Below are 22384 nucleotides of genomic sequence, written 5' to 3' on the forward strand. Positions count from 1 at the left end.
TAAATCCAGATCTTTTATTCTGTAAAGCACATATGCACATACTTCAAACACAGAAAATCAATGAGGGAGGGACACCATCACATATCAGCTAGTGACCATCATGCAGCAAGGGACGGGAGATGAATCTGCTGCCCTCACGTCCCACAGTGCCTGCAGGAGGGTCAAAACACAGGAGGCTGGGATCCTATGCACTGCCAAGAACACAACAGAAACACCAGGTTCCGAACGACGAGAACTTACGAATAGAATCAAAACTGATTCAAGTCATACTATACGGTGAAAGGACAAAAGGAAAGAGATCAATATGATCTGAAACAGCCATTTCACAGGAAGTCACTGACTTCTGACTGCACCCCCAGCCTAGGACACCTGAGGACAAGCCAGTGCTGCTGGGGTCGGAAGTCTCCAGTGGCCCAGTCTGACATTCCAAGTCTGAGGTTTACCAGCAAGAAGCAGCTGTGGACCAGACCCAGATGTGTCTGCAGGCCCCTAAACTCTGCCCCCAACCTCCTTCCCCAGCCATCCTCCAACAGTCTACCTGCTAGGGTGAATACTGGGTTTTAAAGTATAGTATCTGGCCTCAGGATGGGTCATGTCCCAAGCATTTTTGGCACTTCCTCTCCCCAAGCCTTGTGTTCCTCCTTCCCACCCCCTACAGATCCCAGCCACTGCTTGTCATCAAAACAAAGGTGGCTAAGAGGAACACAGCTGGGCTGGGCAGACCAGTGAAAGTGACCCTTCTCATTGTCTTACTCCACTGGGTTTGATTACTCAGTAGCAGCTTAATCTGAAGCTTGATGGTCCTGATGACACATTTATACCAGCCAAGTCACGTGGCTTTTCTCCATCTTACCTGACAAGGGTCTCAAAGAAGACTAAATTAAATTCACACATTAGCCATCTTATAAGCAACTCACAACTGGTTTAAAAAATATATACTATTGCATCATATTACAATGATTATTTTAACAATCTTCAATTAAAAAAAAAAGCTATTGTTTTCCATTTCAAAATGCCTGGGATAAAATTCTCTAGGCCAGTAAATTCCAGAACACAGTAAGTTAACTCCAGTTCAGACAGACTACAGACCTACAGTTATGGAACGAAAGTGCTGACATACCTAAGCATTTTTTTTTTCTTGCTTTGAGAATAGGGTATCAGTATGTAGCCCAGGCTGTCTTTGAACTCAAGATTCTCCTGCCTCAGCCTCCAGAGGGCATTCATTCCCACACCCAACAAGTCTGGAACACAGAACACTACTTGGGAACTGTTAAGGCAAGGCGCTGATAGAAAAACACCGAAAATACAAATAATGAGTGGAAGAGATTGTGAATGCCTTTTTAAATGAAATAGAGGAAAAGGGACAGAGGAACCAGATGATCAAAAATATCTTAAGGAAAATGCTTCCGGTTTTGCTCAGTGAACAGCCATCAGAACCTCATGCCTTCCTTCAGATCTCCCCAGCATCGTTTCCACATTACACGTCATAATGATCATTTTCCTTCTCAAGACGTGTTGTACAAAAATGAATGCAAAAAAAAATTTTTTTTAAAAAACACACATCTCCTTAAAAAAAAAAAAAAAAAAAAAAGGAGCTGTTTGCAACTGTTAGAGCAAACCAACACTCCTTTCAGTGTGCCATGCCCTGTGAGGTCAGCCCTCACTGTGCCCTGTGCCTCCACTGCAGAGCTACTTCTCAAGCCAGGAACTTCTCTACAGAAGCAGACGGCAGCAGAGCACTCAAGTTCCTAGCTGCCGGTGTAGAAATAAAACTGATCTTCACTACGGAAGTGACTTTTGGGTGCATGACCTTTTACCTAGGATAGAAGAACATGTCTGTCTTAACTAAGGGAATAGTAAAATGTGACTTTTTTATTTTAAGAAAAAAAAGGTTTCCTTGCAAGCAAACTGAAAAGGTATTACTGCTGTCACTATGGTCATGAAGCCACAGACATGTAAGAGCCACAGGAGGGAATGGTGGCTTCGGAAATGCAGCGTCCTAACAAAGGTGCAAATGGATTCCAACATTGAACACACCAGGCTGAAACAAGAACCACAGCAAACCGCTACCCCACTGGTACTGGAACACGACCTGCTCAGCTCCAGCAAGATCCCCACACTCTTGTAGCACTACATGGAAGAACCCCATGTCTGTGCCCTCGTATCCTCCTGTCCTCCCTCCCCCCATGAGGGTGACGGGTTCAGGCTACATCCAGGGCAAAGTACGTGCATCACAGGACCAATTTCCAGATCAATGTTTATAAATATGTACAAATCAGTTACAGGCACTTGAAATGTCTTTGGCTGGAATAACCCAACATTGCAAGATCGTGTATTCACAGAGTGGCCAGGCTCTGGCCGGTTCAGCAGGCAATGATCATGGTTCTTGGTCTCTCAGAAAATGGGGAGCTGTAGGATTAGGCATCAGCCAAAGCCACCTAGAAAAGAGCAAGCAGACAAATGAGTAAAATAGGGAGCTGCTGGCACCTAGTCCAATACCACAAGGGCATGCTGCCAATAAACATCTATTACCTCTTGGCAAGGAAATTAACAGGACCTTAAGGAAACCACCTCACCTCAGGGAGGGATGAACAGAACCCACAGTCTGGAAGCATTTGCCAACCTGCAAAACCACTTACACTATGCCCAAAGAGTTAACCCTCTGTTTGTCTATTCTATTCTATTTCTTCCTTCCCTCCTCCCTTCCTTTCTTCCTTCCTTCTTTCCTTCTTTCCTTCCCTCCCTCCCTCCCTCCCTCCCTCCCTCCCTCCCTCCCTCCTTCCTTCCTTCCTTCCTTCCTTCCTTCATTTTGGAGACAGGATCTTAAGAACTATGTAGCTCTTCCTGGCTTAGAACACTATGTAGATCAGGCTGGCTTCCAACTCATTGATTCCTTTGCCTCTGTCTCCTGACAACTGGAATTAAAGGTATGTGCCATCCCTCCTGATCTTGGATTTGTTTTTTTTGAGACAGGATTAATGTAGCCTGGGCTAGCCAAAAACTCACTACAGACTAAGGATAACTTCAAAGTTATCCTCCTGCCTCAACCTCCCAAGTACTAGAATCCAGTCACACACTACCACGTCTGGTTTATGCAGTGCTGCAGACTGAACCCATGGCCTCAGGCTTGAAAGGCAAGCATGCTACTACCCAAGCCCCATCCCTAGCCACAAGTTGCCTAGCCCTGACAGGCACTCTGCTGCATGACTACAGTGCTGAAGAAAACACTGGTGCCCAGAAAGAGGCACCATCAGGAATTAGTTCAGAACGGCTATCATGATGACAAGACCTTTTGGATTTTTTGTTGAGAAAGGCCTGTTGCCAGGAGCCAGCCAGACCCACCCGCTGCTCACCTTCTCAGGACAAAACTCAGGATTGCTCTGACGCAGTTTGCTGGGTCTGCCTTTGATAACTGCGTAGCAAAACATTGTTATCACCATCACGAAAAGGAAGTAACTGGTGTGCATGAGGTGCAGGTTTATTAATGAACGGTCGTCCTGATGAAAAAGAAAGGAAACCAAACACATGCAATCCATTACATTTTCAAACATCAGCCTCCATGCCTGCAGCAATGTCAGTCTTTGTCATGTTATGAATTAAACCCATGGCCTCACACACACACTAGACAAATGCTTCATCACTGAGCTGCATCCATCTCCAGGGCCCCAATATTGTTCTTAAGCTTGAATAGGCAGGCCCTCCATTTGTCTCCAAAACCACCAAACTGCTTGTCATTATGGGAAGACACAGAGCTACTGTGAACCTCTGCACCCCACTGCCAGAGCCCTGCTCTTCTCCAGATATGTCCTTCTGAGCCCACAAAGCAGCTTGTCTGCTGGCCTCCCTTTGCAGTGCTCCTCTATGGACAGCTGGCACACCCCACCAGAGACGGCTTCCCCTTTGGTTCCCACTAAGTCCCTGGCAGGATGCATGTACACGTACACACACAGAGTCACAGACACATAACTCGGGGCACTTGGGCCTATTTCACTTACATCTGGAACAATAACGGTGAGTTTGGGATTCAAAGCGTGGTACACTTTTCCGATGGCGCCCTTATAACACCAGAAAGGATTGTAGTCTTGAGCATATTTTGTGTTGGCATCTCTGGCAGTTGTGAAGATCTTGTACCAGAGTGTGGCATTGCTGTATGTGTCGGGGACACAGTGAGGTGGCTGACTGCAGGGGAGAGGAAGAGACCAGGCTCGGTGACCTGAAACATTTATTTGGGCTCCCTCCACACACATCGCCTGGCAGCACTGCACAGAGCAACATGAGGAAAGGAGAAATAAGATGTTTTGAACAGTTGTCATGTTTCTCTGGGACAACACCATTATGTTTTGAGAGTTGTTAGTTATTACTTGTGTTTTGAGACAGGATCTCAATACATAGCAGAGGCTGGCCTGGGAGTTCTAGAATTGCAGGTGTGAGCCAACGGGGCCAACTGTTTTGTCTTCTTTGGTTTTTTTGAATACACACATAAGCAGCCAGGCGTGGGGTTGCACACCTTTAATGCTAGAACACTAGAAACTGAGGCAGGAAGATCAGAAGTTCTAAGCCAACCTCTGCTATATATATAGTGTTTGGTACCAACCTAGGCTATGAGACCATCTCAGGACAAATCTCCCCCCAAATAAAAATCTAAAAACTAAAATAACTGTACTCACGTACACAACCCCCTACAAATACATACAATTTAAAGTAATAAAAAAACGAAATCTTTAAAAAAAAAAAACTGAAAATTAATTTCTGGGTCACAGAGATGAAGAGAAGCTTTCCCTTTAGGCAGCTTTAGTTACAGGTCATTCTGGCAGGGGGCCTGGCTCTCCCTTTTCCAATACATGACTCTTTTAGTGGGTGGCTGGAAGTGGCCACAGCAGCACACTTCACTACCTCACTGAAGCACAAAAAAGGGGCATGGCTTCTTTCTGGTTTTGTTTTATTGAAACTGGATCTCACATGTACCCCAGGCTAGCCTTGACCTTCTTGATCCTCCCACCTCCACCCTTTCAGTGCTGGGATTACAGATGTGCTCCAACATGTCCAGTCCATTCTGTGTGGGAAATGGAACCCAAGGACTTCATGAATGCTAAGCAAACACTGTATCCCAGCCCAGCACATTTGAATATAGAGAATATTAGAATTTCAAATTAAATTAAATAATCCTGAAAGCCAGCAAGAAGGTAAATGTGTTTGCCACCAAGCCTAATGACCTGAGTTCAGTCCCTGACACCCACATAGCAGGAGAGAACTGACTCTTGCCAGTTATCCTCTTGGAGGACACTTACACGGTGACGGGGAAAACTCCAGGGGCAGCGGTGAGGGTCATGCATGCTGTGAACACCACCTGCTCACAGTGGCTATGGAGGGCACAGTCATCAGCATTCCAGGCAGCAGGCAGAGTGAATGTGATATTGATCTCCTCATGGGCTTCCCTGCCTGCGGAAGAATCAGCAGTTTATTGGTGGACAGGCAGAAATTCAGACTGTTCACTGGTATTCAAATGAATCTGCAGGCAAACTCAACAGGCACCCATTGGCCTGCACACCTGCCCCATGAGGTTTCTGAAAACCACAGTCGTGATCTGAACATTGAGGCCCAGTTGACCAGCACAGCCGCAAAGTGGCTCACTAAAGGTCACATCTTCAGTCAGGGCTAGAGAGCCATGCCAGAGCCCAGGCAGAGCTGGACAACTTGTACTAATGTCACTTCACTCAGAACTAACCATTAGCCTGTGAAATGTGACTCCAGCGTCCCTGCACACACACAGGTAGAAGCAGAGGGCCTACCAGACTTAGGGAAGGTCTTGGGACTAAAAGTAAAGTTTGCATTAAATCAAGATGTTCTAAGGTCATAAGGAGAAAAGGCTGCTTGCTTCCTGGAACACACAGGAGTGATTCGTATCCCTACTGTTATGGCACCAACATTCTATTCTTAACAGCTAAAGGCAAAAGGCAGGACCCCACCAGCATCTTGTGGACTTTACTACACAAAGAAGCAAAGGTTATCCCTGCAAGGCCCTGGGTAGCCCTTAGTATGACAAAGGCTTTCCAGCTTCCACTTTCATCCCCTCTTAAATCATGTCTACTGTGTCCAAGCTTAGCACACACAAGCAAGCATGGCCATGCTCCATGGTTTTTTTTTGGAGTTTTTGTTTTGTTTGGAATTTTTTAGTGTGGTGGTTTGAATAAGGATGGTCCCCATAGGCTCAAATGTTTGAATACTAGTCCACAGTTGGTGCAACCATTTGGGAAGGATTAAGAAGTCTTGTTGGAGGTGTCATGGGGGTGGGTTTGAAGGCTTAAAGTCTGCCATTCCCAGTGTCTGCCTCCTGCTTGTGGGTCAAGATGTGAGCTCTCAGCTGCTGCTCTAGGCACATGCAGCCATGTCTTTGCTCAACCATCAGCTATCATAAACTCAAACCTCTAGGGCTGTCAGCCCAATTAAACTTTCTAAGTTGCTTTGATCATTGTGTTTTATCACAGCAAGAGAAACGTAACTAATACATTTAACAAGCAAGCCCCTAAATAGCATTTCCTCTCTGCCAGGAACTATTTTAAGCACCTATTAAGTGTTAATTCATGATGAACTGTCTTAATTAGCTTTTCACCTGCCGTGATAGACACTATGACCAAAAGCAACGTGAGGCGGAAAGTGTTGGTTTGTATCTCTCAGGTCATACTCTATTACTTAGGGAAGTCAGGGGAGGACCTCAAACAGGGCAGAAACCTGGAGGCAGGAGTTGATGCAGAGGCCATGGAGGAGTGCTGCTTACTGGCTTGCTCTTCATGGCTTGCTCAGCCTGCTTTTTTATAGTACCCAGACCCACCAGTTCAAGAGTAACACCGCCCACAATAAGCAGGTACTCACCCACATCAATCATTAATCATAAGAGAAAAAGAAAACCCATGGGCCAATCTAGTGGAGCATTTTCTCAATTGCTGCTTTTGAAAGGCTGACATAAACTAGGCAGTGTTTGGGCTTTGGTTGTTTGGTTTCTCTTTTCCAGTACTGGGAGCTGTACTCAGGGCATTACACATGCTAGAAAAGCCCTCAGCCACTGACTTATACCCCCAGCCCAATTCCTGTTGTTATTTTTGCCTCTTCTATAATCCCCAAGTTCCAGAAGTGAAGGCAACAGGCCTGAGGCTTTTTCTAGTTCTTCCTGGACACTGGTAAATGAACAGTGGGCATTTAAAACTGTGTACACCTGGGGCTGGAGAGATGGCTCAGTGGCTAAGAAAACCCTAGGATCAGTTCACAGCACCCACAGGGCAGCGCACAACAGTCTGTAACATTAGTTCAAGGGGATCCTGTGATCTCTGGCCTCCATGGCACCAGGTAGATACATGGTGTATTAGCCATATATATAAGCAGGCAAGATCCATACATAAAACATAATTAAATAACTAATATTAAATCATTAAGTTAAAAAAAGTATTCAAGTTGCTGGAGAGATGGCTCAGAGGTTAAGAGCCCTGTCTGCTCTTCCAGAGGTCCTGAGTTCAATTCCCAGCAACCACGTGGTGGCTCACAACCATCTACAGTGTGATCTGATGCCCTCTTCCAGCATGCGGGTGTACATGCAGTAGAGCACTCATATACATAACAATAAATATTTTTTTAAAAAATTGTTCAAGCCCGAGAGAGCACTTTTTTCACATGCATGAGGCCCTGGTTCAAATTTTAGCATCGTAAACACTAGTAAAAATACCCAGCATGACAGCTAAGCAGATCAAGGGCAAATAAGCCTGTTGATGACCTAAGCTTAATCCTAAGAACCTACATACAAAAAACCAACTACTGGGGATTGACCTCAGCCCTCTTTCACTGCAGCACAGGCACACCCACACACACCCCACACATCCCCACACACAAAAGAGTAACAATGGCAATGCAGTATGAACCCCAGCACAATACACCTATCCATAGATAAGTTTGCAAACAGACTATGGGTTTAGAGTGCTGACTCCCTCACAGCCAAAAAACTGAGCATAATTCCTGCCTCCCTAGACTTAACCAACTTAGCTTGATGTTGACTGGAAGCCTCACTGACAGTCAGTTAATACTTATTTATTCCTGTATCATAAACAGAGAGAAATACACAACAGCAAAATCACTAATTACTGCTGTGTGACCCTGACATTACACAGATGAACTGCTCAAACAGTGACTTAGCATAATTTAATATTTCAGGTGGACACTCACTTCACGAGCCCATAGAATTCAGAATGTGGCTACAAAACGATCACGTGAAACAGTGTGGAATTTGATGTTTCTAAGATGTTTTCATTGTTTGGATCTGTAGCATGGGCTGGCCTCAGACTCAATACTGATAACTGAAACCTAGATCCTCCTGCTTCTACCTCATGTGCCACCATGCCTTTCCTCTTTTTTTTTTTTTTTTTTTTAATTCTTGGGTTTTTTGTTTCGTCTTGTTTTTTGGTTGTTTGAGACAAGGCCTCAATCCATAGCCCTAGAACTCTATGTCTTGGAACTATGTAGACCGGATAGCCTCAAACACACATAGACCTACCTGCCTCTGTGCCACCAGCTTTCGTGTTTGTTTTCGAGGCAGGGCCTGAAACTCACAGTCCTATGCTTTACTCTCACATGCTAGGCTTCTCACTGTGTACCACCACCCCTGGCCCCAATACTTTTATGACCTAATACAGCATCTTTACATTTGCTTACACTTCTCTTGGGTTCAGAGAGCTAGAGAATGGCTCAGCAGGTAAGATCTTGCAGGGGTCAGGGTTCATTTCTGAGCACTCACATGGCAGCTCACAATCATCTGTAGCTATAGTCCCAGAGGATCAACACCCTCTTCTGACTTCTGTAGGCACCAGGAACACATATAGTGCATGTAGATCCAAGCAAAACACTCACGCACAAAATAAAAGCTTTTAAGAATTTTTTAAAAATCAAGTATAAATGGACCTGTGCAGTAAAACCTATGTTGACCAAAGGTCAGTTACACTGAGGCCTTGCATTTCCAGCTTCTCCCTTCTCCCCCCAGCTCCCTCTCCTAGTGTTACAGAGGAACCCAGGCCCTCACAAACCCAAGCCCAGCGCTCTAACACAGAGCTGACCCCCTAAGTCCTGACTCTGACAGGCTTTTATTAAGAGACTAAGCTGAAGACTTTACTGTGAGAAGAAGCACAGCAACCATTCCTTCTTGACTTCATGAAGTCCAAGTCTCAAGAGGAGAAACACACAAACATATAAAATAGAACGCTGAACCTATCTCAGATGCGAAGAACTCTAAAAGGAAGGTAGCGGACACACACCTGAGAGTCCAATCTGATGCCCAAGGATGGTGGAGTACAGGTGTGTAACATTTCGAGAGTATCCTCCAAAGGGCTTGAGAGGGTCCAGGGTCAGGGTAATGGCCACTGAGATGTTGATGGGGCCTGACTCCTCCAGGGACTGGGGAGGCTGGGTGGACGATCTGGCCTGCCCAATGGTCATGGTGCTCTCAGGGGTGGTGCTGTCATTGGAGAGATGCTTCAGTGTCTCGTTTTCTGATACACAGAAGTCCAGATCATTAAACCGCAGCAGGAAAGTATTCCAATCCTTAAGCAAAATAAAACAGAAGATATGAGGTCCCAGCATCTCCAATGCAGAAACAGCCATGACCGTTGACTATTACACAGCACAACAGGAAAAGAATGACTTGAGGTTGACCATCTCAAGTCACAACAAACCATCCTGCTCCTGCAGAACAGTGTGATATAAATTACGTCAGCCCTGGTAACCTGAACTGCACATTCGGCATATTGTGATTAAGAGAAAAAAAATCAATGAGCATCAAGATCAAACTCAAAAATGGATCTTAAGGGCTGGAGAGATGGCCCAGCAGGTAAGAGCTCCATTCCAGATTCCCAGTACCCATGGGCAGTTGGCACTAACTCTAACTCTAGTTCCAGGGGACCTGACGCCCTCTTCCTGACACTGTGCACACATGGCACACAGACATAAATGTGAGCAAAACATCCATACACTTAAACTAAAGGTGAACAAATGCAAAACAGAGGCTGTGAGGGCTCTCGAGATGACTCCATGGTTAAGAACACTTGGTCTCATAGAGAAATCAAGGTCAGTTCCCAGCACCCACGTGTGACTCCACAGCATCTGTAACTCCAGTGCCAGAGTATCTGATATCCCTTTGTTCTATCTGAGCACATGGGGCACAGAGTTATATGCAGGCACTCATACACATAAGCTAAAAAAACAGAAAAAAATCAGACGGACAGTGGTGGTGATCACACAGGTGGATCTCTAAGTTCGAGGCCAGCCTGATCTACAGTGAGTTCCAGACAGGGCTACACAGAGAAACCCTGTTCTGAAGAAAAAGGGAGCAATGGGGGGCCAGCCCTTGAACAAAAATGGTGACACTAATTTGCATTCATTTAATTGCTTGATTTTGGGTTTTTGTTTTAAGACTCATACATTTGCCAGGCTCAGTGACACATAGCTTTAATCCCAGCACTCAGAGAAGCACAGGCAGGTGGATCTCTGTCTAGCCTAGCCTACAAAGCCAGTCTATGACAGCCAAGGCTACATAGAGAAACCCTGTCTCAAACAACCCCCCAAAGAAGATTCATGTGTTTACATTTATATTTGTTTATGGGTGTTTGTCTACATGTACGGCTATGCACCACATGCATGCCTGACAGCTCACAACCGTCTGTCCAATACCTTCTTCTGGCCTCTGAGGGCATGGCATGCATGTGGTACACAAACACACATGCAGGCAAAACATGCATACATGTTTTAAAAAAAGAAAAAAAAAAAAAAAGCCAGACATCCTAGCACTCAGCCTGGTCTGCATCAGCCAGCCAGGGCTGCACAATGAGACACTGTAAATAAATAAACAATAAGCCAATGAGAAATACAGTTTAAAAAAAAAACTATATTGGAAAAAAATGTACTTTAATTCTCTTTAGGATTTAGGATTCCTTTTTATTTAATACTTTAGATTAACATATCTGGTATGGGTTCATCACCATTCTTCATACATGTTTCATTATACATTGTTCTCACTCATTATTCCCTTTCCCCATGCCCTCTGACCACATCTATCTGGTGCCCTTGTTTCCTAGTTAATAGGATCCCTTATCTAATAAGAATGCCATCAGTACAAATGAGAAAACTGAAAATTGGTGTGTACCCTTAAATGTCCCAGTTTCAAAACAATAATGTAATACAGCACCAGAAGAGCTGAATTTTCTAGCTCTCTCTTCCTCTCTGGAGACAAAGTCCTGCTACATGGCCCAGGATAGCCTTGAACTCACACTCTTTCTGCCCCCGTCTCCCCAGTGCTGGGGTCACAGGAGTACATTACCATGTCCAGCCCTCTCCAATCTTTTGACTCAGGGTTTTCGTTTGTTTTTGTTTTATAAATACATTCTCCCAAATGTATCTGTCTCTCTATTGAAACAGTCTACCTGAAACCAATAATATTACTTAAAACAGCTACCTAGGCATTCTCTAACAAGGCCAGTCACAGAGAAAAAGAGAGAAAATTCTGTGTAAATATGTATCTTTTACTGGATAAATCTATCCTATCTGTGCGCACCTGAATGGCGGAGGCAAGAGGATGTGAAGTTCAAGGCTTGGGCTACATAAGACCCTGTCTCAAAAACAAAACAAAAAAAAAAAAAAAAAAAAAAAAAACACCTTGCAGGTGTGGTAATACACAACACATAATCCCAGCATTCAAGAAGCTGAAGCTGAAGCTGAAGCTGAAGCTGGAGACCACTTAAAATTCTAGGTCAACCAATATACACTAAGTGTCTGACTGGCCTGCACCACAGACTGAGACCTCAAAAATAATAAAAGAGCTATCCCCCACTTCCCTACAAGGTTTATCCAGCACAAACAGAAATTGGGAGTGCACTGTACCTCAGCCATTTCTGGGGATTTAATCTCCTTGATCTTGAAGAAATAGCCCAGGGTGAGAAAGGCGATGGCCATGGCGCTCACGCTGATCATGAACACCACCAAGGGCGGCCGGCTGCTGATGTACAGCTTCAGGTTCTCCAGGGGGTTGATGCTGAGCATGCTTCTGATAAGCGGCAACTGCAACAGAGTCAGCACGTGAGTGGCGGCCTGTCTGGGAGCGCTGGGGAGCACTAGTACTCGCTTTACTTTCCTATCACAGTACTGAGGGACAAAAGACTCAATCTGAGAAAGGTCCTCTCAGTGAATTCATTCAAAAGACAACAAGGAGCCAGGTATGGTTGTGCACACCTGTGATCACAGGAAAGAGAAGATTAGGAGTCAGAGTACATCCTCAGCTACATGCAAAGCCAGCCTGAAATATATGCGACACAGTCTTTAAAAATAAATAAAAGCAAGTACACAAAAATGAAAAAGTGGAGCTAAAAGTTGGTAAAGTGCCTGCCTAGCATACACAAATGCCTGGGCACGTGGCACACATCTATAAGGCCAGCACTTAACAGATAGAAGAAAAGGGATCATGAGTTCAAGTTTACCCTTGGCCACGTATGACCAGCCTGAGCTACAGAGGACTCTCTCACACACATAATACATTATTATTATTAGTTCATACAAACATGAGATTCTTACCTACTAATCTGCCTTGTAAGGGCTAAGCAAGTGTTCTACCACTGAGCTACATCGACGGCCCTCCATTTTCCTTGGTTCTAGACACCCTGCATATATTTAACACTCTAACCCATGTTTAAATCCCTGGCCTCTCCTGGATGTCTATGTAGATGGCTGCCCTGTGAGAGCAAAACACCGGCAGTGCTTCTTCTGAACCCTTGTGCCTTCTTCTCTTTACTATTAAATGAAACATCAATAGCAGTAGCTGTAACGAAACTCTTGCCTCACTTCTGACCTTAAGAAGAATGCTTTGCAATGCTTCGCTACTGATCTGGGACTCGACGATGGGAAGCTGTGCTGGCTAGTTCTAGGTCAGCTTGACACAAGCTGCAGTTCTTTTAGAAGAAAGCACAATTGAGACGATGTCCCCATCAGACTAGCCAGTGAGCAAACCTGTGATGCATTTCCTTGATTGATGATGGGGGGGCAGCTCACTGTGGGCAGGGCCACCCCTGGGTTGGTAGTCCCCCGTGCTGTAAGAAAGCAGGCTGAGCCAACCATGAAGAGTAATCCGGTAAGCAGCCTCCAGGCCCAGCCCTATTTGAGCCCCTCTGACCATGGGCAGTGATCTGAAAGTGTGAGCCAGATAAACCCTTTCGCCCTCAAGTTGGTTTTGGTCACGGTGTTTCATCACAGCAACAGAAGCCCTAACTGCAGCAGACTTCTCCAGGTAAGGAAGCGCTCACTCTTCCTCAGAAGTTTACAAAACATTTTCACTACAATGTTACTTCTTTTTTTTAAGCAAAAAGGGTTGAGACAGAGTCTCCTGTCTCCAAGCTAGCCTTGAACCCTGAGCTTCCCACTTCTATCTCCCAAGTGCTGGAGATATAGACATATGCTACCATACCTGGCTTTTTTATGTTCCCCTTGATTCTAGGGATTTAACCCAGACCTCTTGTTTGCCATGTATCTATTGAATTAAGCCAAACAGTACATTTCAATGAATACCTTCTGCAATGTCTAAACAATTAATTTAAATAATCTGATTAATCTTTTTCATGCTGACTGGACTGTTTTATTTTGATATTACTGAGGACTGAAAAGGGTTTTTTTTTGTGTGTGTGTGTGTGTTTGGGGGAGAACACACGCTCTTACAAAGGCTAAACACATGACAGATCACAGAACTATACCCCAGCTCCTGATCAGGACTTTTGAAAATTACTCTGAAAATATATTTGCTCCTTTAATCTCAGTTTTCTATGTGTTCATAAATGAGATAAGAAAAGCTTGCCATTTTGCATAACTATCTTTTTTTTTAATTCTTGAAACAAGGTCTTCCTGTGTAGTGTGGGTGCCTGAAACTTCCTATGTATATCAGGCTGGCTCCAGACCATAAAACTCCACCTGCTTTGCCTGGCAATGGTGGCATACACTTTTAATTCCAGTACTTGGAAGGCAGAGGCAAGTGGATCTCTGTGAGTTTGAGGCCAGCCTGGTCTACAAAGCAAGTTCCAGGACAGTCAGAGCTGCATAGAGAAACCCTGTCTTGAAAAACCAAACCAAAACCAACCAGCTGCCTCTGCCTCCCAAGCATTTGGATTAAAGGCCTGGGCTGCCAGGAATAAGATGCACTTCTACTTAGAAATTTGATTGACTTTGGCCAAAAAATCATTTGAGTATTTGTTTTCTATTCTGAGGAAGCTATCTTAGCTACTTTAATGGTTTTAAATGCCTGTATGTTTCTTTTTTACTTCTGGTGAGTCAAGTGTGATAAAAGAAGTTATTTTAGGAAATTATCCATTTTATAGATTTTTAAATTTCATGACATAGAATTACTTTGATTTCCTCAATTGTTTATCTACCTGTAGTCTTAAGACTTACTTTTTAATTATCTCTGTACATGTTTGTCAGTATGTCATACAGGTAACTGTGGTGGCCAGAAAAGGGCATCAGATCCTATAGAGCTGGAGTTACAGGTGTTGTCAGCCTGCTCACGTGGGTGCTGGGACAGGAACTCAAGTCCTCTGCAAGAATACAAGCACTCCGAACCACTGAGGCAGCTCTCCGGCCCTGGGTTTGTAGTTTTGTTGTTCTTTTTTGTAACCCAGGTGGGACTAGAACTGGCTATGTAACCAAGGGGGCCTTTGTGTTTCTGATCCTCCTGCCTCAACCTTCACATGCTGATATTATAGGTATGCACCAGCACACCTGATCTATGTAGCGCTGGGAACGGAACCCAGGGCAGCTCAAAAGATACACCCTCTGAAACTCTCTGGTTGTCTGGTATTCCCAAACTGTAAGTCACTCAAGAGCAGGGAAGTAATTTTACTATCTCTGCCTCAAAACATTAGACATCAAATGGATGATGAGAACCAGAGAAGAATGGGAACAGCTGACCAACCAGTACTCAGTTACAGTTACACAGGAGCAAGTCTCTCTAGTGTTCTGTTCTACAGTATACCATCCTCAGACAATGTGTAGTCTAGGCCTTGAACTGATTCTCCTGCCTCTGTTTTCCCAGTGCTGGGATTATATGGTACTAGGAATACAACAGTGAGGCCTGGCATTAAAAGCATTTCTGAACAAAACTATAAACTTCAAATGTTTCACAAAACTCAAAACTCCTTTCTACCATTCACAAGCATTTTCAAATAGAAAATCAGAAGCTATATTAACGTCTTTATCTGCAAAGAGGTGCAAGAAGGTTTCCCAACCAGGTGTGGTAGCACATTCTCTAACCCCAGCACTCAGGAGGCAGAAGCAGGCCAATCTCTGTGAGTTTGAGGCAAAACTGGTCTACACAGAGTTTCAGGCCAGCCAAGGCTACACAGTTAGACTTGCCTAAGAAAGGAAAGAAAGAAAGAAGGAAGGAAGGAAGGAAGGAAGGAAGGAAGGAAGGAAGAAAGGAAAGAAAAAAGGAAGAAAGAAAGAAAGAAAGAAAGAAGGAAGGAAGGGGAAGGAAGGAAGGAAGGAAGGAAGGAAGGAAGGAAGGAAGGTTTCTATAACCTTGAAATCGTTAAGTAAGCCTTACTTTTAAATAAAATTCAAGCCGGGTTATGGTGGCACATACCTTTAATCCTGGCATTCAGGAGGCAGAGGCAGGCAGCTCTCTGTGAGTTCAAGGCCAGCCTGTCTACAACCTGGTTCTAGTTCTAAGATGGCCAGGGCTACCCTGTCCCAAAAACCAAAAACAAAAGTAAAAATGCATTGCCTTCTGTTTGGGGAAAAGAAAAAGAAAAAGAGAGCAGAGAGCAGGTGCTCTGGCTGGCCTCTGTCCCCTGAGTTCATCCGGCCAGAAACCAGGTGGTGAGAAACCAAGGCTAGGGAATGGCTTCTGAGAAGTTCAAGGGCTGAGGGGAGGGACACCAGATAAGGCGAAAAGGTGACTCCACGAGTACAGAAGGAACAAGAATACAGGTCACCGGCATGCTGCCTAGATTACCATGCTGACACCAAAACCAAGCCAAACTACAGACAACTTGGACAAAAGGCAGCTAACTGCACAGCAGGTAGTTCCAACATCCTCAAGTCCTAAGAACACAGTTCCTTGAAAGGACATGACAGAATTAACTGTTGCACACCTCTGCTTCTGCAATTCTAACATCCTAACCAGGGCTAAAAAACAAAGGTTTAACTACTGAGCTGCTGGCCTTGGGAGTGTATAAGACAGTAAAATATAAAAATGAAAAGAACTGTTGAGGTCACCCAGGGGGCAAAGGTGCTTGCCAGGGAAGCCTTGCGGCCTGAGTTTGATCCCTGAAACCCACATAAAGACGGGAGGAGATAACTGAGGCCACAAATTGTCCTTTGACCTCCATTTGCATACCATGATATGCACACCTGCACAGATACAAACTAAATGCTGTGATCAGAATTTCAAAGAGACCTGAAAATTAAAGACATCAGTAACAATGTCAGAAAATCTTTCACAAGAGCAGCAGAACCAAATTACAATAGGCTATGGAGAAGAATAAGTAAATATATGCCGCGCACTGGGCACAATAACTGCTTAGCACACATTGGACGGGTAATTTAAACTCTCCAGCACAGCTAGGCGACTGTTAGTATCTGTAGCCCTATCTTGCACAATCGGAAGCAGAGTCAAAACAAGTTAATACACAAGGATACAAGCAGACACCTAAGTAACAGAGATGGATTGATTCTCACTGAATTCACTGCGCTGTCAATGCAGGGACAATGCAGGGACAATAAGAGGCTTCAAACCAGCCACCACACACCAAATACATCATTCTAGATACTTTTTAAAGATTTATTTATTATGGATAGTGTTCTGCCTGCATGTACACCTTCACGCCAGAAGAGGACCCCATGTTTTATTATAGATGGTTGTGAGCCACCATGTGGTTGCTGGGAACTGAACTTGGGAGAGCAGTCAGTGCTTTTAACCTCTAAGCTATCTATCTCTCCAGCCCTAGACACTGACTTTAACAAAACACAATTAAGCTGGGCATGGTGGCACATGCCTGTAACCCCAGCATTCAGGGAGACAGAAGCAGGCAGATTGCTATGAGTCAAGGCCAGCCTGGTCTACAAAGTGAATCCACTACAGCCAAGGTCACCCAGAGAAACCATGCCTCAAAAAGCCATAAATAAATAATAAAAACACACGATTAAGAACAAGTTTTACGGCGATGGAAACAAGCTTAGCTGCTCTTCCAGGTCAGGGTCCCAGCACCCCAGCTCACAAGGGTCTGGGATTACAGGCATGTGCCACCATGTCTGGCCCATAATTGGAATTCTACATTTTCCATCCTGATAAAAATCACCCCTGCACTGTGCTCCATTTCTCCCCCCCCCCCCACGACCCCCCCCCCCGTCCCAATCAGGACCATGTTTTCTTAGATGCTCCTGCATAAAGAGGAGAGCACTAGTTAAGAAATAAGGGTCAAAAGGAAGCATGAAGTCCTAAGAAGGTATGCTCCTGAGAATGTTTAGACAAAAGCAAGGTCAGAAGCCTGTGACAGCCTGGGAAAACATGGTTCTAGAACTGTGACATGGCTTCGGCTTATTTCCATAATGTTAAAGCCACACCTGGATGGAGAGAACTGGAGCTCCATGCCTTACAGTTGTATTAAAACCACGAGGACAGGGAAAGAATCCACCCTATGTCTAAGTATTTACTGGCCTTGTCACACAAGCTACCCGTCTTCTGTTTTTGAACGGCCTGGTGCCACACAACTATCACCCAACACCTATCACTCTTGCTGAGGCAGGAGGATCACAACTTCAAGCTACACAGAGAGCTGGAGGTAGCCTGAACTTCATGGTTAGGTTGTCTCAAAACAGCCTATTTTAGCCAGGCTTAACCGGCACGGTAGTACACACCTGCCAAGGCAGCACTAGGGGGGTCTGAGACAAGAGAACCAGAAGTCCAAGGTCTTCCTCGGCTGCAGAGTGAGTCTGGACTATGCAGGGGTGCATGAGACCCCATCTCCAGTATCAGAAGATTAAAACCGTAACAATACCGTTATTACACTGTCAAGCCTGGCAGAGCGGCACACACCTCAAACTAGCGAGTCTGAGACAGGAAGATCAGTGGTTGAAGGGTAAGCCTTGCCTACCTAGGGAATTCCTAGCCAGCCCAGGCTGTATGAGATCCTGCTTCGAATATACGTAAGAGTGAGCACAACGCACGAAATTCCACTACTCCGTTCGGGGCTTCCCTCTCACCTTCTCTCCCCGCGGAGATCTACCAACACCACCTAAAGTCAAAACTCTAAACCTAAACATACACCCACTCACTCACACAAATGGAGGTTGGAGAGACAGCTCGGGGATTAAGAACTCCAGCTATTCCAGAGGACCTGAGTTAGGGTCTCAGCGCCCAGATCATCAGGCGGCTAATAATGGCCTGTAACTCGAGTTCTAGGGATTACAACGCCCTCTTCTGGATTCGGTGGGGATTTGTACTCACGTGCACAAACAAGACAACAAACACATCATTTACATTTTTTTTTAAACTGAATCTCTTTTTTATTCTAAAAACTGCAAAGGACGCCAGCAGTTCCACCCAGCCGTATCCGGACGACCTAATAAGCCTTGGCCGCTGGGGCAGGACTCCGCAGGCTTCAGGCCTCGGGAGGATGAAGCAGGCCGGGGCCAGCTAAGTAATGGAGGTGAGCGGAGCCGAGGTGATGGAGGAACCTGCGCACCGACCCGGCCTGCACACCCCGGGCCCCGGGTCCCCGCCCGCACGGCCGCGATCCCGACCCTGTGCCCTACTCACCGCCCCACAGACCGGCAGCTCCGCGGACGCCCGCGGCCTGGCCCTGTTCACTCGCGGCGGCGCGCGGCGGGCCCCGGGCTGCCCCGCACCATCCTCCCTGCCGCTCCGGAGACAGCGAGCGGCTCCTCGGGGCCCAGGCGAGGACCCAAAGGCAGGCCAGAGCGCGCTGCGAACGCCCGGCTTTCCGGGTGAAGGCTGAAAACCACGTCACCACTAACGCCGCCGTGACCTGTGACCCCGCGCGCGACGGCAGCGCGGCAGGGACAGAATTGTGTGCGCAGGGGCGGGGGGGAGGGCGTGTCCTCGTTTCTTTAATAGGTAAAGGTGTGGGGAACGTCGTTGGGGCAGGAGCAGGAGTGCATCAGCAGATCTTGGTGTGTGTGGTGTGAGATAGTAAGGAGGGCGCGGTTTCCTTTTATTATTAGCATTTTATTGTTTTGAGACAGTCTCGTGGATTGCAACCTGGCTTCGTACTCACCCTGGCCTGACTTCTAGCAATTATTAGAAAAGAATAATCTTAAAACTGGGTGTGATGGGGGCTGAGAGATGGCTCATCAGTTAAGAGCACTGACTGCTCTTCCCGAGGACCTGGGTTCAATTCCCAGCAACCACATGGCAGCTCACAATTGTCTTTAACTACAAGATCTGTCACCCACAGATATACACGCAGGCAAAACACCAATCGACATAAAGGCTTGTGCCACAGTGCCTGGCTAACCTGGCTTCTTTCTTAATACTCTGTGACATGGGAATATTAACAAATAGATTTGCCATCTGTTGTGAGAATTTTCTCCTTGGGTGAAGACTATCAATGTTTATCCCCTCCTCCTGAGATTCCAGTGACAAACCAAAGTTCACTTTCACCAAAGTTTACCCTGGGCAGCCAGAATGGTTATCTGGTGTACTTACAGAGCATGGGAGGGGTTCATGACAGAAGTGTGGGCAACAGACCCCAGAGCAACTTCACTGGAAAGTTCTGACCCAGAATGGATGATGGCTTCTCTATAGAACTCCACTCCCTGTCTCCCCCAAGCCTCGGGGTCACATGCAACTAGGGCAAATATAATCAGTGTACATACACACTGTTAGACTACTAGGTTAGCCGGGTATGGTGGCACACACTGGAATCCCAGTGCCCTGGGAGGCAGAGGCAGGTGGATCTCTGAATTCCAGGCCAGCCTGGACTACAAAGCCAGTCCAAGACAGCCAAGGCTACACAGAGAAACCCTGTCTCTAAAAACCAAATGGGGGTTGGGAAGAAGAACTAAACTACAAGGTTTTGATAGCTCCCAGGTGTTAATAGAAAACCCAAGACAGTCAAAGATCTGAGTCTCTGCATGTCTGTGTATGTGTGTGCTCTCTTTGTGCCATCTGGAAAGTGAGCTAGCCCTGCTATACTTTGGGTTTTGAGTGTGTGCAAGTAGCAGATGGAAAATAGCAGAGATACATCGTAAAATATCATCAAATCGAAGTTTATCATATCAAACAGAACTCAGCCAAGGAAGTCCTAAAAACTAACGGCTGGAGTAACCATTGGGAGCTAAATTTTTAGGCAGAGGGTCTTCTGTATTCTTTTCATGGGCCGACTGCCAACAGCATAGGACTTAAAAGCTAGCAAATAATGTAGTAGTTTGACTGCAAATGGCCCCCATTGGCCCATAGGTTTGAATGTTTGGTCCCCAGTTAGAGGAACTGTTTGGAAAGGATTAGGAGGTGTGCCCTTGTTAAGGAAGTGTGTCACTGGGGGTGAGCTGTGAGGTTTCAAAAGTCCATCCCAAGCCCGCTATCATCTCTCCTTACCTGCTGCCTGTAGATCAGGATGGAAAGCTCTTAGCTATGGCTCCAGTGCCATGCCAGTCTGCTTCCCGATGACCATGAACTAATCCTCCAAAACTGTAAGCAAGGTCCCAGTGAAATGCTTTCTTTCATAAGAGATTCCCTGGTCATGGTGTCTCTTCACAGCAATAGAACAGTAACCAAGACAAATATAGAACACAGAAAAACATCTTAAAAAAAAAAAAAAAAAAAAACAGAATTGGATGACATCATTCTGTTCTTTTTCTGTAGCCTGTCTATGTATGTCACTGTCAATGGAAACTAAAAACAAAAGCAAGAGTGCCCAGGATGCAAGGAAATCAAGAGAGGGGGCAGATAATAACCATAGAACAAAAGGAGTTTAAGAGGGGGAAAGGACATTCTGTCTCAAAGAAAAATGGGCTTGGAGATAGTGGGCCAAAGGAACAGACATTAGGGCCCAGGCAACCCAAGAACGGCATCTCCTGTGAGACTCTCTCGGGATCCAGAGTGTCTCCAGTGCTGAGTTTTATTAGAGGCAATTGCATACAAGGACACCATAGTCACCAGACTGGGATTAGGAGGAAATCAAATGTTTTGCTTGATTATTATCAAGGAGAACAAAGACAAGGAAGTACGGGAAGGAAAACATAATGGGAACAGAACAAGCCTGTGCATCTTAATAAATAGATCACTTGCTGTAAAGATCATTTGTCCTCAGAGTGTCAAAGGTCAGAGAGCTCTTTGACACTGACTCCCTTCACAGATGAGGCTACACAACATATAAACAGAAAAGCCTAAGACACAACTCATTTCAGCTTCCTCCAGCTGGAAAGCCTATTGTACAGGCTGTTTCCATCTGTCCTTAGAGTGCCAAGGGTCAGAGTGCTCATAGATGCAGGTGTTTCTTTGTAGACAAGGCTATTGGCAAAGCCTAAGGAAGGGATTTCTTGCATCTAATAGTCAGTCCTAGGCTCCACTTAACTGATGTTCTTTACCCTCCGAATTCAAATGCTTTATCTATCACACACCTATTTGGTATCATATGTTAGGTACTTTTTACAAACAGGCAGGTTGGTACAGAACTACCAGAAAGCTGTATGATGTCACCAAGAACACCTGCCTTCACTTCAAGCTAGTGATACATTGCACCCTCATCCAACCTCCTGCATAACCCAGCCACCAAACAGTACTTTGCCATCATGCTTTTGGTTTTTTTGTTTTTGTTTGCTTGTGTGTGTGTGTGTGTGTTTGAGACACGGTTTCCCTGTGTAGCGTTGGCTGTCCTGAACTCACTATGTAGACCAGGCTGGCCTCGAACTCCCAGATCCACCTACCTCTGCCTCCCAGTGCTGGGATTACAGGCATGCAGCAATGCACCCATCCCATCATGCATTTCTTACCTTGGTCTACACAAAATTTTCTTAGATACTTTGGTATTTTCTTCTTTGCATACCTTTAATCTCAGCACTCTGGAGGCAAAGGCAGGCAGAACTCTGAGTTCAAGGCTAGCCTGGTCTCACTATGTAGTGAGTTTCAGGATTTCCAGGTCTATGGAGCAAAAGACCCTGTCTCAAAAACAAAAAACAGGGAGGGGAGGAGGGAGGGGCTTATGGGGGGATGCAGAATGAATAAAGTGTAATTGATGAAAAATTTAAAAAAAAAAACAAAAAACAAAAAAACCAACTAACCAAAAAAACAAGATGGTTTATGGAATTCTGGCCTTTAGCAAGCTAACTATATATTTTTCTTTACTTTTTTTTTTTTTTT

The 22384-nt window shown here is 45.3% G+C and overlaps 1 protein-coding gene across 1 annotated transcript; it reads right to left on the reverse strand.

Moving 5' to 3' along the window:
- Tmem248 (transmembrane protein 248) lies at positions 1-19040 on the reverse strand. The gene is made up of 7 exons (XM_021657039.2): positions 18821-19040; positions 11908-12084; positions 9291-9576; positions 5289-5439; positions 3996-4179; positions 3354-3497; positions 1-2438 (listed from the first exon to the last, which is right to left on the reverse strand). Exons 2-7 carry the CDS (start codon positions 12064-12066, stop codon positions 2418-2420), a joined length of 945 nt encoding a protein of 314 aa, XP_021512714.1. The 5' UTR covers positions 12067-12084; positions 18821-19040; the 3' UTR covers positions 1-2417.
- Between the last annotated feature and the right edge of the window lie 3344 nt (positions 19041-22384).

This window comes from Meriones unguiculatus, chromosome 4 (genome assembly GCF_030254825.1).
Source record: "Meriones unguiculatus strain TT.TT164.6M chromosome 4, Bangor_MerUng_6.1, whole genome shotgun sequence".
Taxonomy (NCBI): Eukaryota; Metazoa; Chordata; class Mammalia; order Rodentia; family Muridae; genus Meriones; species Meriones unguiculatus.

Bases quoted from the DNA above. Each gene is read 5' to 3' on its own strand.
- Tmem248 (XM_021657039.2), bottom strand. From the start codon at position 12,066: ATGCTCAGCATCAACCCCCTGGAGAACCTGAAGCTGTACATCAGCAGC. The intron at 9,577-11,907 runs GTACAGTGCACT...ATTTTGCTTAAG, and splicing joins AATCCCCAGAAATGGCTGAG to GATTGGAATACTTTCCTGCT. The intron at 5,440-9,290 runs GTGTGTGTCCGC...ATTCTTCCGCAG, and splicing joins GCATCAGATTGGACTCTCAG to GCAGGGAAGCCCATGAGGAG.